This window comes from Lepidochelys kempii, chromosome 2, assembly GCF_965140285.1.
Source record: "Lepidochelys kempii isolate rLepKem1 chromosome 2, rLepKem1.hap1, whole genome shotgun sequence".
In the NCBI taxonomy this organism is placed as follows: domain Eukaryota; kingdom Metazoa; phylum Chordata; order Testudines; family Cheloniidae; genus Lepidochelys; species Lepidochelys kempii.
In genome coordinates, this window is record NC_136381.1 from 57031979 (window position 1) to 57058450 (window position 26472).

A 26472-nucleotide genomic window follows, 5' to 3' on the forward strand; every position below is an offset into this window, starting at 1 on the left:
ATGGCTACCAAAGAGGTAGTTTTTCCCTCTTTTTTTTTTTTTTTTCTCTTCCTTCCCTCTCCCCTGCCTCCCCATTGCATATACAAGAAAAGCTGAATAGTGGAGGCCTTTTTGTTCTTCGCTGAAGTAAAGGGGTATTAAAAAGATGTTTGAGAATCTTTCATAGATTTCTTAAATATATCCAATGTTTCCACTAAGATTTTAAGGGGAGAGGGCAAGCCAACGATATTTACTCATTTTTGAGTGGAACATGTAATTGTCCGTTGTTCAATTCCTGCTGGTAATTGCCTGTCATACTCATTCTTCTCTCATGTCACAAAACAAGATTCCATAAAACAAACATGGTGAACAGTGTGACAATAAGTCTCTTTCTTTAAGAGGCAGGCTGGAGAATTCTACTACCAAAATAATTCTTAGAAGAGGATGATAAATCTAACTTCAGCAGTAAGATGCAATAGCTATTGTATTCTTGTGTAATTATTTTGTGCTTTGGGTGTTGGTATGAGACATTCAGCTGAAGCTAAAATGGCTTTGAGCACCCCAGGAAATGGAGTAGTGTTCGAGAATGCACTGCGCAGAATGTTCTTGCTGTTAAGAAAATTAACCTACAAATAAAGGTGTGTGCGGGGGAAGAAGCTAATGCAATTTACTTGATAGTGACATGGGTATGATAATAGACAAATAGAAACCTGCAACACTTATTCCCTGAGTTCAAAATAAATTTCGTAATGAAAAATTTTTAAAACTTAGTTTTTGTTGGTTTGTGACTGCTTATCTTTAAGCAGATTTTTATATGCGGAATCACATGTTCACAATTATGCTGTGAATAAATTGTAAATATATAAAATTGATATTTGGGTTACAGATGGGCAAATTAGTGTGGATAAAAGATCCCACCCAAAACATTTCAACAAAATCATTTACAGACCTTAGGATGTTCAGTTCTTTCCTCCCCCATGTTTAAGCGCTGCTTGTTGTAACCGAAGCAGCCAACTACTGCTAAACTGACCTTGTAACATTTCCAGTTAAATTAGAAGTGGAAAATATTGAAGAAATTAACATGAGCCTTTTCTTAAATTCAGCTCACCTTTTCCCCCCATATACTAACAAGAATCTAGACTGCTAGGTGCCAAAAAGAACTTTTTGAGGTATGCTCATCTCTAACTTTGCCATAACTGAAAGCATGTGATAAATATTTACCCAAGTCAAGTCATCAGCTACATATAGCTGGGGAATAAATCTTTGGTTGTGTACATTTCCAGTTTGATTGCAGGACACAGTAGAATTCTATGAGTTACAATGGAGTAATTTGTCTGTCCATGACTGATCATCTTCCACCTACGATGGCCTGCCACAAAAGGAGCTTTGCACTTGAACGATCAGAATTCCATTCAACTGGCTGAAATATATTTTAAATCTCCAGGTTCAAGGGACACATGCCACAAGATTTAACTAGGCCACCATTTTGAGCTGCATGAATGTTTATGCAAATATAGCCAAAGTTCAAAGTGGCTTTTATTGCCAAATGATCTCAGAATATGTGGAATATGAGCACTTCAGTTTTTCAGCTGGTGTTTGTATAGTACGTTTCTTCTTAACTGGTCAAGGGGTACTACCTGCTCTTTTTCTTCGTTGTTTGTAATATCCATTAAGCTTGGAAAAAATGGTTTCCTTCCCAGCATCTGAATAGATCTTCTGCATACATGGTAAATGTTCTCCACACCTTTCATCTAATGGAACAGAGGCAAACTTGCTTCTAATTTTCACTTAGTATTTACATCCCAACATATGAATGTTGTGTTTTTGTGTATCTGGTGTCAACAGTTTTTAGAACAGTTCAGCTGCTTCTGCCAAGTTAGCAAAAGCACAATGTTCTTACATGGGTCCTACAAAAATAGTGGTTTCTTCTAATTGGAGGGTAGTGGGAAGGTGTAACTTAATCTTGACAACTGAGTGGGAGAAATATGCTAGTAACTTTTATTTATTTATTTATTTTAAGGTGAATCAGGTTTGGGTTTAAATTACTTGACAATCTTCTTTTAAGACAGAAGGACCAAAGCTTTGCAGTAAACGGTAAAATGTCATTGGGTTGGGGTTTTTTTCCCCCCCCATGGAAAAAGTAGTTCAGCTTCGAAGAATGCTTTTGTGACAAACAACAGATAAATCTAATTCTAACAGAGTTGATTTTTAAAAGCAGCTTATGGGGTGGCAATGTTAGGAGAAAATAGTAATGCTGTGAACTCTGTGTTGAACATGGTTGAAAGGTGTACATCCAAGAAGATTTAAAAAGTAGTAGCTCTTCTGGCAACTCACTCTTGAGAGACGATTGTGTGAGTAACCTAACTAGAGCAGCCACAAGGAAAACACAAAGGTTACCTTTTATCTAATCAACAAACGCCTTTTAAACCATACTAGTTTCACCAGCCTAATCATGTGCCAGGAACCTAAAGTTTGAGTACTTCCCATCCAGAAATGTAAATTGGGAAGTTTGACACAGTTGCATTAGTTCATTATAGTGTCCTGTCATTGCTACTGAGGTTAATTCTATATGTGGACAGAATACATCTTGATGCTGGAAGAACTAAAGGATGTAAAATCACAATTCTTTTCTGGCAAGTCCAGAATACTTCCCCCCCCCTTTTTTTTTTTTTTAATGGTTATTGAACTTGTATATTGGAAATGGCAGTTCAGAGAGCTGTGAAATAAGGGATGCAGGGTAATAAGTTTGTGAGTAGGGTTGGGAAATTAAAATTACCTAACCATTAATGAATTTGTTGAATTTTGGTTTGCTTAGTTAAAATACAAACTTGAGAATTCTTAGAAATGTGTACATTTAATACAAATATAACACCATATTATGCTTTTGGTAATTAATCTTTATGATAGTGTTTACCAAGTTGAAATGAATGATTTTAATATCCTGTTAAGTAACAAAGCAAAATCTCACTACACAGGTAGTTAATTCTAATTCAATACTACTCTGGGAATTGATTTTTTGGAGCCAATATGGAACTGTAGATGCTTAATTCAGGTTTTTATTAATTTGCCAGTTAGGCCTTTTCCTTTCACACTAGAAATATCACCAACTTCTCATATTCGTTTAACAGTTGAAGATTGTAAATATCTTCTCTTGAAAACCACCATGTGTAACAGTAGGTAATATGTAACTCTAATCTTAGTTTGCCATAAACTCTTCTTTCAGAGTAGCAGCTGTGTTAGTCTGTATCCATAAAAAGAAAAGGAGGACTTGTAGCATCTTAGAGACTAACAAATTTATTAGAGCTCTAATAAATTTGTTAGTCTCTAAGGTGCCACAAGTGCTCCTTTTCTTTTTATAAACTCTTCTGTTACTCTAACCAAATGTTAAAACATGGGTGAATTCTTTGGCTTAAAAACTCAATTGTGCGTCTTAGAGATGTTCCGTACGAGTGGACCCCACTCTTAGGTGCACATGCACTTGAGATCAGAATCTTTTAAAACACGAGTGTCTGTTGGTGTTACACATGCCCATGTCATCCATCCCAAAGTTCAGTACCTCTTGTCTGAGCTCTGAAAAGCTCTGTTTGGTGTGATATCACAAAACATGTTTTATCTGAAAAATTTCTAAGATCTATCTGCTTTTTAGCATGCATGCTTTCTTTCAGCTATCTTCTTAGTGCATGTAAACACTATTTCTGTAGAAGTAGTGTTGTGCAATGGACTGGAAAATCTGTTAGTTAAGCAATCCATCATTTGCGTCAGAATTATTTCTGTAGATCTATGTGAAACTTGTAGATTGCAGGTGAAAGTTTCACTGACATCTAAGTCACTTTCAAGTTTTTCATAATTTAAGTAAGTACCCTCTGAGAAGTATTTAACTTAGAATAAACAAATTATGATTTAGGTAAAAGGATGTGTGTCTAAAAGTTACTTATCAAGTGAAGCTGGTGTGTAGATAAGATGCACTGTAGGTCGTATGATTTCAAAAAAGATGGTATCTCAATAGATATAATAACCTCAGTTCACAGCAATATTATTACTGTGGTCATGTTGTAGTATTTCTGTGGTCCTTCCTAAGGGAATCAACAGAAAGTTAGCAAGATGTTTATCTGTGATCAATCTTAGCCCGCTGCTGAATTACTAGTAAGAGCTATGTGGCCTAGTCTGCAGTAGAAAAATTGCATCAGTTTAACTAGAGCTATTTAAAATAGATGTAGCTAAACTGGTTCTGGCCCCTAATGTACATGCACTTACACCAGTTTAACTTTTGCTTAAGTCAATTTAGGTTCATTCTGATTTACATCAGTAAATTACAGAATTAACCTAAACTGATTTAAGCAAAGGTTAAATTGGTGTAAGTGCATATACATTAAGTGTTTGCACCAGTTGAATTAAAAAATAGAAATTTTAAAATTTCTAACTTCAAACTAGTGTAGCTCTTTTACTATAGAAAAAAAGTTTCATCTTGTTTCTTGTCCAGATGATGGTTTGGCTTGTGAGAAGCTATTTGTTGAAAGCATCAGAATTGATTTATTCATATGGGCTATCTGACTGCTTCACTTTTTGAAAAGCTGATGTGTTTTAATCCAAAACCCAAATCTTACTTTATATAAATTGGAGTCCATTTAAAATACTAGTTGTGCTCTATGCATTTACTTTTCATAGTCCAATGAGAGAAGAAGGCATCTGTTTTGTGGTTTCATATTTGTAACTGCACACTTAGTGTGGGGTTTGCTCTCAAAACCTGAACTCATGCAAATGTCGTGTGGCATCCTGCTTCTGCTTTTGGAATTTCAGCATTTTATGCTGCCAATAAACACTTGCTCAGAACATCCCTTTCTAGGGTCTCTTGTTTTGCCATATGCTGTTCTGTTGTCTCTGCCAATATTTAATTGGGATACTTCTGTTTAGGGTGATGTAACCTTGTTGGCTAACACTGCACAATTCTGTTTTCCTTCTGATAATATGTAGTGTCTCCTCTTTGCAAAGTCCTTTTTGATCTTTTCTGATATTTATGTGAGGTCTTTACCATCTTTTGAAGTTTCATAAACTTTTAGTCCATTATACAGCCGTATAAAATTACTTGTCATCTTTTCTCCATCAATCTTATCTTAATTCTGTATGAGCCATATGAAACAGCTGTATAAATCTTTAATTTCTCTCAGTTCCTCATTTTCAAGGTTGGAATCACTTACAATTAAGCAGTTAACAAGTCATTTAAATACACTTTTTGGATTTATGTGGAAGGCTTTTAGTTCATAAACTTACTTACATTTTTTACTTTTATTTAGAATTGGCTGTACTTTCTATAGTGTATTGTAAAGCTATTTATTAACAATGAGTAACTTCTGAGCCCTCATGTTCAACATATGCCATAATTTACATAGTTGATTATGTAGGTTCTGAAAAAGGTTAAGTTATTTTCTTCAGCTGACTCTATCAAGTATGAAAACTGATTTTTGGAAGAACTATGTACATAATTGCTTTTTCAGCATACTGATCCGTTCCCCTCCCCCCCATAAATCACTAGAAAGAAGATTTTCAAAGGCAAAAAGGAGTTAGGTACACAACTCACATTCATTTTCAGTGGGATGTATCCACCATAGAAGGGTAGGACTGGAAGGGACTTCTAGGTTATCTAGTCTAGTGACCTGCACTCAAGGCAGGACTAAGTAAACACCTGCTAGGGATAGTCTAGTTATTATCTACCCTGTTCTTAAAAACCTCCACTGATGGAAATGCCACAACCTCCCTAGGCAATTTGTTCAAGTGCTTAACTACCCTGACAGGAAGTTTTTCCTAATGTCCAACCTAAACCTCCCTGTGGCAGGGCGCTGCAGGGGAAGCCCTAATCAGCTCCTGCCACTCCAGCCCCAATCAGGGGAAATGGGTTGGGGCTAGGCAACTAGCTAGGACTGCCCTGGAAACTGGCCACACCTGCCAACCTGTTAACAGGGGCTAAAAGCTTGGGAAGCAGTGAGCCCAAGGTGGGGAGAGACCAGAAGTGGGAAGCTGGTGCAGAAGGAGCCTGTTGCCACTGAGGCCTGTGCTAGGCTAAACCTGTAAATAAGCTGTAAAGAGTTGGAGCTTTGTGATGGATACCGGACCCAGGAATAAAGAGCACGGGTGCGTCAGCATCTTGAAGTGGTCCTGACACTTTAGGGACTAGGGCCAGGAGACTGAACCCAGGGAGGTTTGGTGAGCACCCCATTACACGTGTGAGCTTGCCCAGGAGCCAAAAGCCACCACCAGGGAGTGGCAACCCGAGAGAATGGAGGGCATGGTGCAGTGGCTGGCTAAGCAGCTGGAGGATCTGCAGGAAACCCTGCAGGCTTTTCACCAGGCCAAGAGGCAGGCCTTATTTGTGTGGCAGGCTGAACAACAAAAAACCTTCCATGACTTCATCCGGGAGCAGGCCAATATACAGAAAAAGCTCCTGCACTGGGTGGTGAGTCCCCGAAGCACTGATGGAAACTGTGCAACAGGGCTGGGGCTCTGTAAAATGGTCCCTGTCGATGACCACGACACCTTCCTATGTACTTTTGAACGGGTAGCCATGGGCGTAGGTTGGGATAAGGCAATGTGGGCGCTAAGATGGGCTCCTTATCTGGCAGGTGAAGCACAAGGCAGCCTATATGGCCTTAAGCAACGACCAGGCCAAAGATTATAAGACGGTGAAGGTGGCTGTCCTGGAACTGATGGGGCTGTTGGCCGAGAAGTACAGGCAAAAGTTTCAGGTGGACAGGGGGTTTGCAGCCCTGAGCTTTTGCCAAAATATTGACCAACTGGGCTATGTGATGGCTACGGTCCAACACCCAGACAGTGGGCGAAATAATGAATCAGGTGATTCTTGAGCAATTTGTGCAGGGCCTCCCAGAGAACATGTGGGTCTGAGTCTGGAGGCACCAGCTGATGACCATGGAGGCCACCGTCAAAATGACAGAAGAGGAGGCTGAGGCGGACTTTCCCCACAGGGAGGTGCGGACAGGCCATGACCTGGACTGGGGGAAGAAGTCCTGAAAGCCTCCCCCCTGGGAGTGGCCTAGAGAAAAAGAGAGTGGAGGCTAAGGGGGCCCCCACTCGCTCGGGTCAACTGGTCTCCTGGCACTGCAGGCAGCAGGGTCCCAAATCCCAGGACTGCCTGGTGATGAAGGGCGAGCTTGCCAAATTTTGTGATTGGAGGAGTTCAGGAGAGAAGAACCGAGGGCGAGGGCTGGCCACCATCCCCTTATGGGTGGGGAGGAAGCCCCAGAGAGGTTTGGTCCATATGGCCTCGGCCTGCTCCCTCGTTCAGTGTGCACTTTCAAAACTGCACTGGTTTGTTTATCCCCAGGAGACAAATTATGCTGGAATGCATCCATAGGGATTGGAGGCTTTGTCCTGTAGCACAGGTGCCCCAGGAGGTTGCGGGCAGATTTGCCTGGCAATGGGTGGGGGTAGTAGATGGGCTGCTTTACCCCGTGTGGGGGACAGAAAAACAGCTGTGGGAGGAGTCCCTTGGGTGGGAGAAGGAGGGAGCCCCCAGGAAAAGTGGGGTGAATCCCTCAGCCCCAGTGAAGGGGAGGACCTAGGGCTCCACAAGACAGAAGCAGGTCCTAGACAACAAAGGCAGAGAAAAGTCGGGTAAGAAGGGGAGAGCGAGCAACTGAAGGGGTGCCCCGCTGTGGAAACCGCAGGAGAGGAGGTCTGAGGTTTAAAGGGGGAAGGCTCTGGGGAATGCTTGCAGGGGCATTCTTCAGGCAATGAGGGCCAGGCCACCTCGGGCTCGGTACCTGCACCAGAGGCCCAGGATGGCCGGTGCGGGTGCCAGGCCCACCTGGCTCCCCTGCCAGTCAAGAAAGGGGAGCAGCTGGGAGAGCAACCGCCCAGTTGTGATTGGGGTGCAGACCTCTAGGTAGGAGTAGAGCTATGGAGCAATCTGCCCCACACGCTGTGGCTTTTGTGGGTGGAGAACCAACAAACCTTGTGAGGGGGATCCAGGGGACCTCCTAGCAGAAGCCAAAGGCTGCCCCGAAATCACCTCCCGGGTAAGGGGAGAAGGGGCCGAACCAAGCCCCCCCAGGGGTTACTTAGTGGGCGAAGTGTGTGGCAGGGAGCTGCAGGGGAAGCCCTAATCAGCTCCTGCCACTTCAGTCCCAATCAGGGGAAAAGGGTTGGGGTTGGGGCTGGGCAACTAGCTGGGACTGGCCTGGAAACTGGCCACACCTGCCAGCCTCGTTAACGGGCTAAAAGCTTGGGAGGTAGTGAGCCCAAGGGGGCAGAGACCAGGATGGGGGAATAGGCTCGCCAGGAGCCTACTACCCTGTACCCACTGAGGCCTGTGCTAGGCCTAAGCTGTAAATAGTTGGAGTTTGGTGGTGGGGACTAGACACAGGAATAAAGAGCACAGGTGTTGCACCAGTTTCGAGTAGTCCTGACTCAGTGGAGAGCTGGGCCAGGAGGCTGAAACCAGTGGGGTACAGTGAGCACCCCATTACACTCCCTTGTAGCAATTTAAGACTGTTGCTTCTTGTCTCAGATGTTAAGGAGAACAATTTTTCTTCCTCCTCCTTGTAACAAACTTTTATGTACTTGAAAAGCGTTATGTTCCCCCTCAGTCTTCTCTGGGCTGAACAAACCCAATTTTTTCAATCTTTCCTCATAGGTCATGTTTTTTAGACCTTGAATCATTTTGTTGCTCTCCTCTGGATTTTCTCCAATTTGTCCATATCTTTCCTGAAATGTGGCACCCAGAATGGGACACAGTACTCCAGTTAAGAACTTATCAGCGTGGAGTAGCGTGGAAAAATTACATCTCATGTCTTGCTTACAACACTCCTGCTAATACACCCTAGTATTTGCTTTTTTTGAAACAGCATTACACTGCTGACTCATATTTAACTTGCTCTTCACTATAACCCCAGATCCTTTTCCACGGTACTCCTTCCTTGGCAGTTCTTTCCCATTTTGTATGTGTGCAATTGATTGTTCCTTCCTAAATGGAGTACCTTGCATTTGTCCTTTTTGAATTTCATCCTGTTTACTTTGGATCATTTCTCCAGTTTGTCCAGATGATTTTGAATTTTAATCCTATCCTCTAAAGCACTTGCCACCCCGCCCAGCTCGGTATCATCCACAAACTTTAAAAGAAAAGAAGTACTTGTGGCACCTTAGAGACTAACAAATTTATTTAAGCATAAGCTTTCGTGAGCGTCTCTAAGGTGCCACAAGTACTCCTTTTCTTTTTGCGGATACGGACTAACATGGCTGCTACTCTGAAACTTTAGAAGTGTACTCTCTATGCCATTATTTATATAATTTATGAAGATATTGAACAGAATTGAACCCAGGACCACTCTCTACAGGACCCCAATCAGTATGCCCTTCCAGCTTGACTGTGAACCACTGGAAATGGTTTTCCAACCTTTATGCACCCACCTTATAGTAGCTCCATCTAGGCTGTATTTCCCTGGTTTGTTTATGAATTGGTCCTGTGAGACAGTATCAAAAGCCTTAGTAAAGTCAAGATATGCCACTTCCCCCCCTCCCCCATCCACAAAACTTCTTACCCTGTCAAAGAGAGCTATTAGTTTGGTTTGAAGTGATTTGTTCTTGACAAATCCATGTTGACTATTACTTATCCCTTTATCTTCTAGTTGTTTGCAAATTGATTGATTAATTATTTGCTCTATTATTTTTCTGAGTACGGAAGTTAAGCTGACTGGTCTATCATTGCCTGGGTTGTCCTTATTCCCCTTTTTATATCTTGGCACTTTATTTGTCCTCTTCCAGTCCTATGGAATCTCTCCTGTCTTCTATGAGTTTTTGAAGATAATCGCTAATGTCTTGGTTATCTCCTTACATCCCAGAATACTCAAGATTACTATTTCATTTATTCCATCATTCACTAGCTCTCTATGGTATTTATATAGCTCCTAAAATATCTGAGCTTCTCACAATCCTTAATTGCATTTATCCTTACAACACCCCTGTGAGGTAAGGAAGTACTATTCTCCTGGCTGCCTAATTCCCTTCTCTTTTAAAATCCCAGCCTAGAAGCTTGGCACAAATTGCACAAGGGATTACCTACCAATCTTTGTTTAGCTTGAGGTAGGTCAATCATTTCAACAGGCAGCAAAACAATATGTCTTTTAAAGACACACTAGTCACAGCATAAACTCAGGAGTATTTCTTACTTCTAGCTGTCTTTTATTTCCCATGTATTTCATTTTTTTTCTTTTCTGGTTTGATTCCACTTCTCATCCTCTTTTGCTGGAGAGACGCAGGTACAGTGGTCCCAGAGTAACAGCCGTGTTAGTCTGTATTCACAAAAAGAAAAGGAGTAATTGTGGCACCTTAGAGACTAACCAATTTATTTGAGCATAAGCTTTCGTGAGCTACAGTGGTTTTATGTAGGTGAAGTCAGTTTGTTTTCTTCAAAAGATCCTGTTCCTGAGAAATTCCTAATGCATTGCAGAGGTCAATAGCCTTCTTTAAATAACCAAACTGGTCAAGTGGGAAACAAACAGAATTCCTTTGTGAAGTATGCAGTCCTCCTCACTTGTGAGATGTAGCCTCCTTGCACTGCAGATTATACTTGTGAGGCCACTGGACTAACAAAGGGAGATTAATGTGAATGTACAAGTAACTTCTGATGGGAAGGTGGAGGAGGCAGGACAAAAGAAAACATGGTGCAACATGACCAAAGTGGTAGAATTTGCAAGGAATCAGACATTAAGATGCAGTTTAGTATCTGAAATATTCAAGACACTAGTAATACCTAAGTAAAAGGTTCATTTTATAACTCTCTTGCAAAAACACTTTATAGATAATAATGGGGGATGAAAAGTGGTGGAATAAAACTGGTCTGGACAAAACCCAACAAAGATGCTTGTGATTCCGTGCACTTCCTGTCAAATTCTAACATGAACACTTTTAATATTCACTAAAATCAGAAATTAATGTTCAGTAAACTTGTTTCATATTTTATTTTTAATCTTTATTTACTGCTTATACACATCACAAAATATTGTAAACAGTCAAAACAATATGCTCACCATGAGAGAAAATTATAACCATGTTAAATAATGGAAAAAAATTTCTACAAATAGCCATTTGAATTCAAAGGCAAATTTTGATTGACTATAGTTGTAACCTTTTGGGTTTGCTTTCTCTAAACATTCAACCCCTGAAGCTTTAACAGAAATGATCAAAAAAAGTGAATTAACATCAAATGCTTGAATCTTTACTGAAAAAGTTTTAAATTGTATATTCAAGTACAACATTCATGACTTGCACTGTGGTGGTTGGATGTCTTATGTAACTAATCAAGAAACAGAAGCAATGCCAAATGATTTATGAAACTAACCACCACAGTACAGGTTTCAGAGTAACAGCCGTGTTAGTCTGTATTCGCAAAAAGAAAAGGAGTACTTGTGGCACCTTAGAGACTAACCAATTTATTTGAGCATAAGCTTTCGTGAGCTACAGCTCACTTGAAATTCATTCTGTCTCTATAAAATTTGGAGTTAGATTCTAAGACTGTGATTGTGCACCCTTGAAGTCCATGGCAAAACTGTTAACTTTGCTGGTGCAGCGTCAGACCTGAGGCCCAATATTGAAGCTTTATATAGGTAAAATGAATTTCATCCATTGTGTTGGATATTTTCAGCAGCCACTTAGTACCCCCCACCTTCTTATAAAGGCTGGTCTTCCAGCTGTCCCTCGGCACTATTTACACAGAGTACTGGTGTCACTATACAAGCATAAATGAAGGTCCACTGTCCCTCTCTTGCCCTACTCCCTGGTATAATCTTCTACAGGGCTGGTGTGACGTCTCTTCTCAATGCACACAGACAGCCCTCCTTCCCCTGCACAGCCCATAAGTAGGGCCTTGGGCCAGTCCTCAGCATTGGGGTGAAATGCAAACTGAGAATTTGTGCTACCGTTTGTGAACCATTTTCCAAAAGAGAATTTTTCACTGTCTAAATTAGTGAATACTTTAGAACAAAGAGTTCCATGACCTGTTCATGAACAAATTGAGAGAACTGAAATTATTTGCTGAATAAACTAGTCATTGTGTTCTATTTACTCAGTTCTATTGTGACCAGCAGAGAGTTCTTTCCAACGTGTTCTACTGTTGTGCCTTAATCTGAGTATGGGGCCCCACTGTGTTAGACACTTTAACAACACTTTTTAAAAGACACCATGTTGAAAATGTTTGCAGTCTAGGTTACAATATCACACACAGATGAAACAACAAATTGGGGGATGGGAAGTAGCGTATACAGCAACAGTACAACATATGTGGAACACTCAAATAGCCCATATTCCATTCAAATCCAATGACAACAAAGGGTGCTAAAGCTTTCTTCGCATAAAAACTAGAGGAGGATTATCCAGTGCCACTGCTGAAAAAGTAGGAGGCCAAATTTGCATAAATAATACCTTTGGTAGTTATAAAGCAGCTGATCCTGCTCCTGCTGAAGTCAGTGGAAGCTTTGCCATTGACTTCAGCAGGGCCAGAATCAGATTAACAGTTTCCTAAACAAGATACACAATGATCCTTTTAAGGGCCAAATTGTACCTTTTGCTTACTTTTGATATCCATGGGGTTGTGTAGGAGTGAGGACAGAATTGGGTTAGCACTGGATATTGCATGAGTATACCTTAGTAAATAACACAAAACAGTTTTGGATTGGATTAAAAACCTTCATAAGTGTAACTAAATACAGGAAAGAGATTTTTCATAAATTCAGGGGCATGTCAGGGCTGTATATTTTTGCAGCTGAGCACCTGTAGTGGCAAAAGACATGAAAGAGAAATTAGTCATTTTTTATTACAGAATGGAGGGTGATATTAGTATTTATAACACCTAACTCAAAGTCCTACAAAGCTGGCCTTAATATGTACTTTATATAGTAGAACATACAAAACAAAATCTAATTTGCACTGTAGGGTGTGTGCTGGCAGCCACACACACAATCTTTTGACCTTGATTTTCTGGAACAGGATTGAGAAGTTCATTACCATGGTTTCAAATCAGTTTTATTGCACTGTAATTATGCCCCTGTTGACTAATCAATATGCACGTTTACAGCTGAACACATGCCCATTGCCTAAACTTGATATGCTTGCTGTGTGTATAACATATAGCATTAAAAACATTTTAGGGTAAAGGTGTTTGGTTCATGTAAAATAATACAACTTAGTAAAGCTAATTATGGTGCTCAATTTAATATTTTAACTGTGTCAAAAGGGCAGTAGCAGAGTTAACCCTACATCAATCCCACCTCGAGTTGTTTACGCCTACTAACTTCACTATCACAAGGATTTCACTTGGAAATGTGACCTTGTCATTTATTTTAGCATGAAAATGCTTCTAGATTGCATCTCAAAGCCTCTTTCTCAGTCTTTTGGCAGGCTACTGGCTCCTTTCCCTTCTAAAACTTACATGTGCTGATCAGCCATTGGCATACCTTTGCTCTCAAAACATAAATGCTTTCAGTGAAGAGAAGTTTCAGAGTAACAGCCGTGTTAGTCTGTGTTCGCAAAAAGAAAAGGAGTACTTGTGGCACCTTAGAGACTAACCAATTTATTTGAGCATAAGCTTTCGTGAGCTACAGCTCACTTCATCAGCTGCAGAGAAGGGAGTTTCAACAGCTATTAGGTGACAGGGAAAGCGGGCTCAGAGGTAGTCCCAGCACATCAGTTGGCAGTTCCCAAGAGGTTTTCTGTGATCCAACCCGTCACAGTCCCATCTTCTGGCATTTGGAAGTTTAAGAACACCCAGAGCATGGGGTTGCATTCCTGACCATCTTGGCTAATAGCCACTGAAGGACCTATTCTGCAGGAATTTATCTAATTATTTTTTGAATCCAGTTATACCTTTGTCCTTCTCAACATCCCATAGCAACAAGTTCCACAGGTTTACTATGCATTGTGTGAAGAAGTACTTTCTTATGTGTGTTTTAAATCCACTGTTTATTAATTTCATTGGGTGATGCCTAGTTCTTGTGTTATGTGAAGGGGTAAATTAAACTTCCCTATTCACTTTCCCCATACCTGCATGATTTTATAGCAATCAATCATATCCGCCATCTTAGATGTCTCTTTTAAGATGACTAGAACCAATCTTTTTAATCTCTCCTTGTATGGAAGCTGTTCCATACCCCTAATTATTCTCATTGCCCTTCTCTGTACTTTTCCAAATTCTAATATATCTTTTTTGAGAGGGGGTGACCAGAACTGTACGCCATATTCCGGATACTGCCAAGTCACCCAGTTTAGTGGAAAGAAAAGGAGTACTTGTGGCACCTTAGAGACTAACCAATTTATTTGAGCATAGGCTCACGAAAGCTATGCTCAAATAAATTGGTTAGTCTCTAAGGTGCCACAAGTACTCCTTTTCTTTTTGCGAACACAGACTAACACGGCTGTTACTCTGAAACCAGTTTAGTGGGATCCCTTTGTAAGTCCGTGCAGTCAGCTTTGGATTCAACTATCTTGAGTGCTTTATTAAGATGGCAACTTCTGGTAAGAGGACCAGCTCCAATCACAGAATAGAAAATCCAACACACTACAGGTGGTTTTAAAAAATAAAATACTTGCACAATTAAAAGGGGGGTGTTTGTGCATGTATATGCATGTAAAATTTGTTTTTAAAGTGCACCACTCAAAAATGTCTGGCCATACGTACTCAAAATCTTTGACTGCATCTACATGATCCGCAACACAAAGGACAAAAAGAACCCAGGACTTAAATGGTCTACAGACAACTAGATGATGACACAGCAGATTTTTTAGAGTAACTAATGGGATGAGCTGCCCAGCATCATACTAGAAACTCTCCAGATTATTTGTTCATGGAAATCATGGGATCTCACAGGTGATCTGCCAGACACATTCATGCACTCACCCAGACACTAACCTGCAGCCTGGGAAGGGACAGTGGGGGAATAACTAGTATTAGAGGCAGGACTGGTAGCACTACCTATTATGAAGGCTGCCCCACACTTCACTCTGTTTTTAGTTGCATATAAATTTACCAAAATGTAACAGTCTTCCAGCCAACTGTTTCCCCTCCGGCTGAAGCCTTCTGGAAAATTTCAGCTATTTCTGAAAACATGAAAGAAAAATACCTTGTTCTACCATTTTTAACAAAAATGCAGATGCCCTGTTCTTTGAGAAGCTCTAGCATCTCTGTGCTTTGGAGCAGGGGTATGACTATTTAGCGAGGACATGACCTTCATCTCAGGGTTGTGCTGCCTCCAGGAAAATCTACCCACCTTTAGCAAAGTTATAATTTAAGCATCTGAAACATCACAATTTGCACATGCTCAGTAGAGACCAGCTAGAGTTTCAGAGAAGTAGACCGTGACTCAACGCTCATGTGACCTCGCTGCAGCTTTCCCTGCAATCAGCGGGGGCTGGATAGGGGATACAATGCCAACCCTCCAGGACTGGCCTGGAGTCTCCAGGAATTAAAGGTTACATCGTGTGAAAACACCTCCAGGAACACGTGCAACCAGAACCGGCAACCCTAAATCCCGCTCCACTCCGCGCATGGAGCAGCCGCGGGGGCGAAGAGAACTGGAGAGCGGTGGCGAGCTCCTGCTCCCCAGAGGCCCCGGGGGCGAAGAGAACTGGAGAGCGGTGGCGAGCTCCTGCTCCCCAGAGGCCCCGGGGTCTCTCCTGCCGCCGAGCACCCCGCCCAGGCGCTGCGGGGAGGCTCACCCAGAGGCGCAGCGCCCAACGCCCCATCCCCTCCCGGCTCAGGGCGCGCTACCGCTCCGCTGGCTCCAGTCCACGCGGTGGCCCAGGCCCCTCGCCGCGCACAGGCCGACGCGGCACGTTCCCTACTTCCGCCCCGCTCGCCTCGCTGTGATGTGACACCCTGGCGGGCGCGGCCGGTACCGAGCACAGCTCTGACCGCTGAGGCGCATGCGTCCTCCCGCTTTCGGCTTGTGGCCCCACGTGACGGGGGGGGAGGGGGACGTCGCTGCGTGTCTCTCTCTTCGGGTCCCCGCCGGCGGCGCAGAGGGGAGGGGGGCGCGGATCCATCATGGCGTCCATGCAGGTGAGGAGCTAGCGGCGGAGCCGGGGAGGAGGGTCGCCGGGCGGGACCTTGGAGTAGGGAGAGCGGCGTTTCCGGGTGACCGGAGCAGCCCCTGGCGGGTGGGGAGGTTCGGGCAGCTGGGCTGGGGAAGCTGCGGCGGTTGGTGGGGAGGTTCTGGGGTGTCCGTGGATACGGTGGTGGTGGGGGGAATAGAAAGATACCTCTCCTCGGGCATGGGGGGCACTATAAACACCCCCCCACACACACACACACCACGTGTGTGTGTGTGTGTGGGGGTGGCAGACACCCCGCCCCTGGGGGAGTGTGTGTGAGTGGGGGGAGTTCTGGTAGAGAGACGCCCCCCCATAGTCTGCGAGAAAGAGGTATGGTGGAGAAGACCTCCCCCTCCCAGCTCCCCTGGAGAGTGTGTGAAGATGGGATGAGGTTCTCCTCCCCCCACCCCCCGGAGTCTGTAGGGAATGGAGGATGTGATAGAGAGAACCCCTTTCCTGTCCCCTAGGTGCATGTAAGCATCATTCGGGGTACTGCAGAGAGACTCCCAATGTCTTCCTAAGGGAGGTTATGAAGATGGGAGAGGGCATGGCAGCCTGAGGTTGGGGTGGGTCTCACAAAAAGACAGCCTTGATATCAGGAGTCGGAAAGACTCCCCTCCCCACCCACCACCAATAAGAGGGAACGGCAGGATGGCTGACTGGCTGCTTGGGCTTGGCTGCAGTGGGTGTAATCACATGAAATGTCCTGCTGCTGTGACAGGTTTCTACCAGAATTTCTTTTTTCTCTCTACCTTTTGTGGATAAGTTTTTAGATGGTGGTAGTTGAAACAGCTGTGGAGGTTTTGATTACTTTCTCTGTGCAACACACTAAATTTGAAGGTAGAAGTGTCCACATTTACAGTGTTAGGACAGGGTTATGAAATGTTCTGAGAAGTGAGACAAGTGATAACAAACATGAACAGTCATGGAATTGAATTATTTCACTCATAACAAAGTGGTGCCTTTTTTCTTAACAAATTTTCACATCTCCTTTATCTCTGAAAAATTAATACTTCTTTTTGCCTTTTCTTTTTCTTTTCCGGAGCAGTGTCCTTTGCCCAATTTCTTATCTTTTCCCTTTTGTTTTTTATTCTTACCTTCTGAGCCAGTGGACTTCAAAGTGAAACAAACCAATTCAATGGCCAAAAAAACCCTATTACCATGAGTTAAGATTGCCTGGTGGTATGTCAAACTCAGACGTCTGAAAACCAGGAAATGCAGTTAGGGCTGCCCATGCAACCTGGCCACCTCCTCACTATTGTACCTAGGCCTCACCACTGCAAGCAGGGAATGCATCTCTCTGAAAACTGCGCTCCATGGTGTACAAACATTTCTGTTTATTACTTCTTCCCCTCTTATAACCTGATTCATCCCGTGCCTGGAGCAAAGTACAACTGTGTTACAATGGAATAGTGTTAGGGTGTTTTGGTGGAGCTGGCAGGGTGCTGTGAGCCCCCAACTCTCTTGTTGCCCCTGCCATAACCTGGTTCCTCTCACGGCAGCCCCAAACCCTTCTCTCCCTATTCCTCCACTCTTTCGCCCCCTTCCTTCTCAAAACCATTCATGTCTAATTTTTCTCCCAAAGACTTTGGTTACATTCAGGCCCCACCTACCCCCACATTTGTACAGTTTGAGAGTTATAGATGGCAGTCTCTTAGCCACATAGCCCCAAAGTCCTTTTATCTTAAGGTGGGACTTGTGATTAATTTATCTTTAATTGTTAATTGAAGGGTGAGCTCCCAACAGTCCAAAGGTCTGTGATTCAACCAGTCATTTGTATCGTTCAATTTAACAGTACAAGGCAGTAGAAGGAAACAGGTTTTTTGTTTTTTGTTTTTTTTGGGAGAGGGTGGGAGGGGAGGCGCTGCAACATGGGAACCCCTTGGTCAGATTACCCCAAGTTTGGATCATTACTGTTAACCTACACCCTGAAAGACACACCAAAGGCATTCCCATTCACCATTTGGAATGTAGAGTACTTACAAGAATTAGAATTTTACAGCATATAAAATGGCAGGAGTGGAAACCCTCTAGCTCAGGGGTCTCAAACTCAGTTTACCTTAGGGCCAGTGCCAGTTCTCAAATCCTCCCAGCGGGCCAATAATGTCACTCATGCTGCCCAGAACCCGCCCCCCCCCACAACTCCGCCCCCCACCTGCCTAAGGCTCTGGGAGGGAATTTGGGTGGGGGAGGAGGTCTGGGGGAGGAGATCGGGGTGCAGGCTCCGGGGGAGAGTTTGGGTGCAGAAGGGGTGAGAGGTTGGGCTCTGGGAGGGAGTTTGGAGTGGGAAGGGGGTGGGGGTGCAGGTTCTGGGAGGGAGGGGATCAGGGAGCGGTGGCTTCCCATTGGCTGCAGGGGCGCTTGGGGCAGGGGCAGCATGTGGAGGCACAACCCTCCCCGGAGCCCTAGGGAGAGGCCAGAAGACATGTGGAGCAAGCAAGCAGACACTGCTTAGCTCCGCTGTGCTGCTGGGGCCCCGGGCCATTTTAAATCGCCTAGGGTGGTGAGCACCCAGGGGCGGCAGGTGGGGCCAAGGGAGAGACCCGGCTCCAAAACTGCTGGAGCCCCGCAGGCCACATTGGGGATGTTCGCGGGTGGCAGATGGCCCGCGGGCTGTGAGTTTGAGACCCCTGCGCTAGCTGTTCTTCTGTATTGGTGCATGCACAGTGTAAAAATAGACACTTTCTTAACTACTGTTCTCAAATTGGGTCCCTCCAAAATTTAGTGAGTGCCATGCACTACCTTGGGTAAAATTTCACAGGTTGAAACCATTTTGACTCATAGCTCAGTAATAGTTTGGTCTCCAGTGCTGGGCAAAAAAAAACAAAAACACCCAGAAACTTTTTCTAAAATGGCTGTTTTTGAGGGGACTGATATCTCTGGAACTCCTGGATCAAATGACTCCAAATTTGGGTCACTGACTCTTGACCCTCCAGAGAGACACAAAATTTCAAAAAGATCCAACTAAGCATGTTTTTAGAGGACCTAGAAACATTGACTTTTCAGCAAATGTCATGAGGTAACTTTAACTATAGTGGTGCTTCTACACTACCACTCAGACAGCCCACAGAGAAGATGTACCAACTGGAGCAAAACACATATGGCTGTGCTGATACCCAGCTTCAGGGTTTATAACTTGGAGTAATATGAATAAGTGAAAAAATAATAATAAAGCTAGGAATTATGTGAGTGAAATGTATTAGACTCTGGAATGGTCTCCCAAGAAAGTAATGGAAGTCCAGTTTTATGAGTTATTTAAAACAAGACTGGATAAAGCACGTGAGAACATACAGTACCAGACAATCCCAATTTATCAGGAAGATGGGCTAATAGATCTTTTGTCTCCTTTTTCTGTAAGAATCTATATGCCAGATTATTTTTTGCAGTTTGGTCTTTATTTAACCTTCAGAATACTTTCTGCAGCTTAGTTTTGACTAATTACAAATTATTATGTCCCCAAAAGTTTCTATTAAAAAAAAAAAAAAAAAGTCTGTAGAGAGGTATAAACACTATGTAAAAGAGACTGTTGTGAAGCTTTAAGGAGATACAACCTGGGGCTTGGGAGACCAGGGTTCTGTTCATGTATTTGCCACTGGTCTGTGTTGTGAAATAATCTGCACAAGAGCACACTTGTTTTTCAGTTTGCCTGTCTGGAAAAGGGAGATGACTGCTGCCTTTGTAAAGCACTTTGAGATCCACAGATCCAAAGTGCTATCTAGTATTAATAATAATGTTTTAGCTAGTGTCTGTTTCTTGGAAAATATGGCAGTGGGAAAGTCTAATTTAGTGCTTGTTTTTATATTATAGATGTTAATCTCGAGGGTATCTGTTAAACTTACTGATAGTGTCTAAGGGATCCCTTATTTCCCTAGGCCTTTTGATCAGGGAATCCAGGGAGCTAGTGAAGCATTGTTTTTGTTTCCATCTTACTAATTATGAAGCCTTTTAAAACACATTTTTAGAGCACATTTTTGTAACGTTTTCTTGAAGTTGAGAGATTCTGTTCAGTTATTTAATGAAAAGTCTACAAAATGGAAGAGAAGCTTTTGATTTAGAGTGAATGTTAAACAATTAAGAACAGAAGGGATCTTTAAACTGGCTAAAATACTTTGTGTTTTGTTGATATCTGTTTAACTTTAATGACTAATATATTGGCTAGAGGAAGTCTTTGGTAAATATTGAACAGCCCAGTTACTCCAGTTAAAGTGTGAAAGTTGATAATATAGATTTTGAGGCCTTCAGTACCTGCAGCAAACAAGGGAAGATCAGAATTGTTATTCCTCATTCCTTCTGAGGTACAAAACGAGCAGGAGAAAAACCTTTAAGCAAAACCCTCCCACAAACCTTTCAGGTCCCTTTAATGATGAAGATTCTCTAGAAAGTTTTTTAAAAAAAACCCTTTTTAGGTCATCTTTAAAACTAGACTGGAACAAGTACGTGAGAATAGGTTATGTGACATTTTTGATCTCCAGTGTCTGATTCTAAAAATCACGTTAAGTATTAAATCTAGTTCTCGCTGCAGTAGGTTGTCCACTATTTTTATTTGGGACCTGATTATCAGGGGACTTGTTTAAATTTTAAAATAACTCTGATCCACAAACTTATTGAGGTTTTATTTGGTTATAGTAAGATATCTTGATGTAGTTGCTGTTGTATATAATATAACAATGTATTAGACATTCCTTATTCAAGAAATGATCCTATATTTAATTATACTACATCAGTGGTCCCCAAATTCTGGGGCATGCTGTCCTGTGGGGGTGTGCGGCAGGGCCCAGGTCACCCCTATGTGCGGGTGGTGAGGAAGTGCCACCCAGGTCCACTTGGGCCCCATCCCAGCTCTGACCCCAGCCACAGCTCTGCTCCGCCCCCTGTTGTTTGAAATTATTTGAATTTGAAGTTATTTGAAAGTTATGAATGTCGCATTATATTGGACCGCATTATATCGGACCGCATTATATCAGGATAGAGGTGTACCTAAAGAGCATATTTATGTACCCAAGTTACTTAGGAGCACAAGTTTTATTGACTTTAAACTGAAAACTCTGGTAGAGAGAGAGAGCCTGGTTGAGCCTGGTTTAGCTTTCTTGAGCTGTGGAAGTTCAAAATAGCATGGTGTGTTTCCTTACCATTTCTGTGTCAGAGTTTGTGGCATTCTTACAGTAGGGATATTAATGAGGCCCTGGACTTGCCTTTTGCAGAATAGATGAGGATTAGGTGTGAAATTTGTTAGATGAAAATTCCCCCACCCCTTTTGTGCCTGGGGCTGGCTCAGGCTTTGTCTCCCCCTCCCAGGGCCAGCTCCAGGCACCAGCTAAGGAAGCACGTGCCTGTGGCGGCCCATGTGAAGGGGCGGCATTTCAGTTAATCTTGGGGCAGCGCTTTGGCGGCTCTCTGGCCACCATTTTTTTTCCCTTCTTTTTTTTTGCTTTGGCAGTCTGGGCGGCGGTTTGCTTTGGTTGTTTGTTTGTTTTGTTTGTTCTTGGGGTGGCAAAAAAGCTCGATCCAGCTCTGCCCCCTCCACCACCACCCCTTGGGGTTGTGTAGTAATTTTTGTTGTCAGAAGGGGTCACGGTACAATGAAGTTTGAGACCCTCTAGTGTAGTTAATCCGCCTCTCAGAGAGGCGGTAGCTAGGTCAACAAAGAATTCTTCCATCAACTTAACTGCATCTGTGGTGAGGGTTAGGTCGACCCAACTACATCACACAGAGCGCAAAATTTTTCACAGCCCTGAGCTAGGTCTATCTAATATTTTAGTGTAGACCAGGCCTAAGATTATAAAATTTGAAGAAAGTAAAAAAAACTAGTGATGTGTAAATGAAAAAGAGTAAATTTAAATTAAGAAAAAACAAAATGAAAATATTAAAAAAACCCCAGGATTTTATTCACCTTGAGACCTAATGTAGTCTGGGTCGAAATTAAATTCTTTGAAACAGCATGTTTAACCAAGGGATAAGGGTGGAATTTATAGACAGAAAGCAATAAAGGAGTGGTGGTTGGAGGGGTAGACTATGAAATTAGTAATGTGCAATAATTTAAAATGGATTTTATTGGATTTTTCTGGGGGAGGGGGGTGTGACAAAACATATTACAAGGTCTTTTATATGCAGAGAAGGTGATCTGAAAGCTAAGTCAGATTTTGGGCCTACTAACATTGATGTGATTTCTTTTAAGACACAGAGAGAAAAATCACTGACTGTTCTGCTGTAAATAATAATAATAAAGTGCTGAGATTTTTTAAATGGTTGGTTTGGAGCTACCAAAAAAAGTGGCTTTACTGTTTAATATATTTTCAAGAAAATCTTTGTGCAGGCTGACAATTTGTGGGCCAATTCTCAGATTATTTGGAACAACTGAGTGCTCGACTCAGGCAAAAACGCCTTTATAATCAGAAGTTTATTAGCACCATTTACCTCAGGTACAGATAGAATCTTATAGATAAAATAGGAAATTCATCGGATCTGACTAAAGCAACGTATCACTAAGTTATACCAATAAATAAAAACGAGCAGGATCTTATTAAAGGGGAAAAGGCAAAATACCACATTTATTGTGAATACAGAAAGAATCATAATAAGCAGTTAGTTATAGCTATAACATTCCATTCAATTTCATATTTATTCACACGTTCATTCATACACACACACACACAGGTTCTGCAAGGGGGTTGTTATAGGTTTCAGAGTAGCAGCCGTATTAGTCTGTATTCGCAAAAAGAAAAGGAGTACTTGTGGCACCTTAGAGACTAACAAATTTATTTGAGCATAAGCTTTCGTGAGCTACAGCTCACTTCACTGCATACTGCATCCGATGAAGTGAGCTGTAGCTCACGAAAGCTTATGCTCAAATAAATTTGTTAGTCTCTAAGGTGCCACAAGTACTCCTTTTCTTTTCACTTAGTATAATGACTCAACCACTCCCAGTCTCTATTCAAAGCTAAGTTAATTGTATCCAATTTGCAAATTAATTCCAATTCAGCAGTCTCTCGTTGGAGTCTGTTTTCAAAGTTTTTTTGTTGAATGATACTCACTCTGAGATCAGAAATCGAGTGACCAGAGAGATTGAAGTGTTCTCCGACTGGTTTATGAATGTTATAATTCTTGACATCTGATTTGTGTCCATTTATTCTTTTACGTAGAAACTGTCCAGTTTGGCCAATGTACATGGCAGAGGGGCATTGCTGGCACATGATGGCGTACATCACATTGGTAGATGTGCAGGTGAACGAGTCTCTGATAGTGTGGCTGATGTGATTAGGCCCTACAACCTATCCTGAAGGACGACCCATCACTCTCACAGATCTTGGGAGACAGGCCAATCCTTGCTTACAGACAGCCCCCCAGCCTGAAGCAAATACTCACCAGCAACCACACAACAGAAGCACTAACCCAGGAACCTATCCTTGCAACAAAGCCTGTTGCCAACCGTGTCCACATTTCTATTCAGGGGACACCATCATACGGCCTAATCACATCAGCCACACTATGATGGTGTCCCCTGAATAGAAATGTGGACACGGTTGGCAACAGGCTTTGTTGCAAGGATAGGTTCCTGGGTTAGTGCTTCTGTTGTGTGGTGTGTGGTTGCTGGTGAGTATTTGCTTCAGGCTGGGGGGCTGTCTGTAAGCAAGGATTGGCCTGTCTCCCAAGATCTGTGAGAGTGATGGGTCGTCCTTCAGGATAGGTTGTAGGGCCTAATCACATCAGCCACACTATCAGAGACTCGTTCACCTGCACATCTACCAATGTGATGTACGCCATCATGTGCCAGCAATGCCCCTCTGCCATGTACATTGGTCAAACTGGACAGTCTCTACGTAAAAGAATAGTTGGACACAAATCAGACGTCAAGAATTAGAACATTCAAAAACCAGTTGGAGAACACTTCAATCTCTCTGGTCACTCAATTACAGACCTAAAAGTGGCAATACTTCAACAAAAAAAACTTCAAAAACGGACTCCAATGAGAGACTGCTGAATTGGAATTAATTTGCAAACTGGATATAATTAACTTAGGCTTGAATAGAGACTGGGAGCGGATAGGTCATTACACAAAGTAAAACTATTTCCGCATGTTTATAGTTAATAGCTTAATTTTGACCTAATTGCTTTACATTTGACCTATGCACAAGATTTTAGTTTATATCTCTGGAATATTTGAAGAACGTTATTCTGTTAGGCTCATTAGGGTGAAGAAAAGACTGATGCAGATGCCAAACTTCTTAAAGAACCCATTTTTTCACTTTTAACTCAAACTAATAGATGTTCTTCTAAATTTGCAGAATTCATTCTCTGTTCAGTGCTTTAAACTTGGGAGGCCGTGCTGCATTTTTATACACCGGTCTGAATCACGGCTTTAAGTGCAAAATGGTATTCCACCTTAAGTAAGGAGCCATGATTGCTCTTACTATGGAGGTGTCAAAGTCTTTGCTAAGTATCATTATGTTATCTGCTTCTCTTGCTTTAACTTAAGAACTGTTCTGATATATTGTAAATATATTTAACAAGCTGTTTCACTCTCAAATTGGGTTTGTCAGCCATAAGCGGATTCATCTGGCACCTAATTAGGCCTTTTATGCGTATACCATAATCCAGTTTGGATTGACAGTTGCCAATAATATATTGTAAATATAATTGGAATTTATATAAACGAGAACATGATTGAGTTTGAGGCTTATGACTTTTCTCTGAATCTAACCAATTATAATAGATTGTTTAATTTTTGTGGCAGGAAGCTAGCTCCCTTTCTTCTTCCTGAGGCACATTTTCTGTACTTCAAGTTTTCAGAAGATAGTTGGCAAAAAGAGCTTATTGTTTTGCTTTTATTAAACAGCAAAATGTACTGTAAATTAATTAGCTTTATTGTAATATATAGTTTATGCAATATTTCAAATCCTATTTATATTCTTTTTAGAAGAGACTACAAAAAGAACTGTTGGCTTTGCAGAATGACCCACCTCCAGGAATGACTTTAAATGAAAAGAGTGTTCAAAATTCAATTACACAGTGAGTGTGTAAATACTTTTCATATTTTCTACATTAGCTCAAATTATAGACAAGTGAAATATTATTTTTTCTAGAGTAATAATTGCTCCTGTTGATCCATGGATATAAAAAAAGTGATATGGTTCACAAGTACACTGTTTAATATGTTCACTAGTAACTGATAAACTGGGTTATAATCTACAGTACGATACATTTCACTGTCTGGGTCAATGATGCTTGCACTTTTTTTTTTTTTATAGAATAAAAAACTTTTTTGTCTGGAATTTTTTAAAAATCAGCCTAAATGTGCCTATGCATTATCTGACAGAACAGAATTAAATTCTGGCAAACCATTCTAGATCAAAAGTATTAGTCTAAAGTAGTTCGACATTATCTACATTTTGCATTAAATCAAGTGGGTATCCCTCTTAGTCAACAATCTCTCATTTGGATTTCCTTTGTCTGTTCGGTGTGCCCAAACAATTCTGAACTCAGGAGAGCAAAATCTGAAGGGATGCTAAGCATTCAGTTTTATCTAAAACTGCAGAGAAGGTGATGAGAGATCAGTCCATGCTTTGACATCAACAGGAATGGGGAAAAGACTATAAGCAAACTATACCTTTCACTTCTAAATACCTCAGTCACTGCCATCAAGGTAGATTTTGACATTAAATCATGATGCGGGGGAAACTGAAGCAGAAGGAAATAAAATATTGTGATTTATTGAAATGTCACATGGTTATTGTATGATCCAGAGAAAGGTCCATGTTCTGTATGGCCCTTGTAGCATGTGGCAATGGGTTAAAAGAATAGAGGAGAGTAAGATATTGAACTACAGCAAGTGTGGATGAGTGGTCTATATGAATATTAAAATAGCTTGAGGGTAAGATGATGGGAACCAAGAGCAAATCTTCAGACTCTTTCAGGAAACTAATTATGGAGAGTGATGGTTTGATCTGAATATTTTTGTGTTTTTTCAGAAATAACATATAAGCTGGTATATGCTTTTATTTGCCATTGTATCTGTATGTCTGAAAAAAATGTGTACACTAGAAAGGTTTTATTCGCATCAATGTGGGGTGTCCATTACATTAAGCAGCAAAGTCATAAGTGAGATATGTAGATCATCATAAGGGAATGTTGATAAAACTTGGAGCATATCTGACATGTATAATTGAGACAATATAGACATGCAACCCTCTGACACCATTTTTAGTTACTTTTCAAAATAGTTGGACTTTAACTATGCATTTCCTGCCTTTTAGACAGTTTTTCCCTTTAAGTTACTGATTATATATATTTTACAGGTACCTTTTTGGCCTATCAGTTTCTTTTATTATTGCACAACCTTTAAAGAGGAGCTCAGTGATTGAAGTAGATTAGTTTGCAAATCAGTTACCACTTTTGTAGTGTGCTATT

The 26472-nt window shown here is 41.8% G+C and overlaps 1 protein-coding gene and 1 long non-coding RNA gene across 6 annotated transcripts in view; one reads left to right on the top strand and one right to left on the bottom strand.

The window, feature by feature from the left end:
- Positions 1-11263: 11263 nt before the first annotated feature.
- On the bottom strand, positions 11264-15949 carry LOC140906615 (uncharacterized). Its single transcript, XR_012157167.2, has 3 exons — positions 15694-15949; positions 15006-15075; positions 11264-12753 (listed from the first exon to the last, which is right to left on the bottom strand). It is a non-coding gene; the product is annotated as an uncharacterized LOC140906615 (long non-coding RNA).
- UBE2W (ubiquitin conjugating enzyme E2 W) overlaps positions 15354-26472 on the top strand; it is a 57032-nt gene continuing 45913 nt past the window's right edge. For 2 of the 5 annotated variants that reach the window (XM_073330846.2, XM_073330847.2), the window contains exons 1-2: positions 15354-16036; positions 24983-25074. In XM_073330846.2, coding sequence (XP_073186947.1) covers positions 16022-16036; positions 24983-25074 — 107 coding nt within the window. In that variant the 5' untranslated portion in view covers positions 15354-16021. The remainder of the gene's footprint in view (positions 16037-24982; positions 25075-26472) is intronic. The other 3 variants (XM_073330848.2, XM_073330849.2, XM_073330850.2) reach the window with 3 other exon arrangements.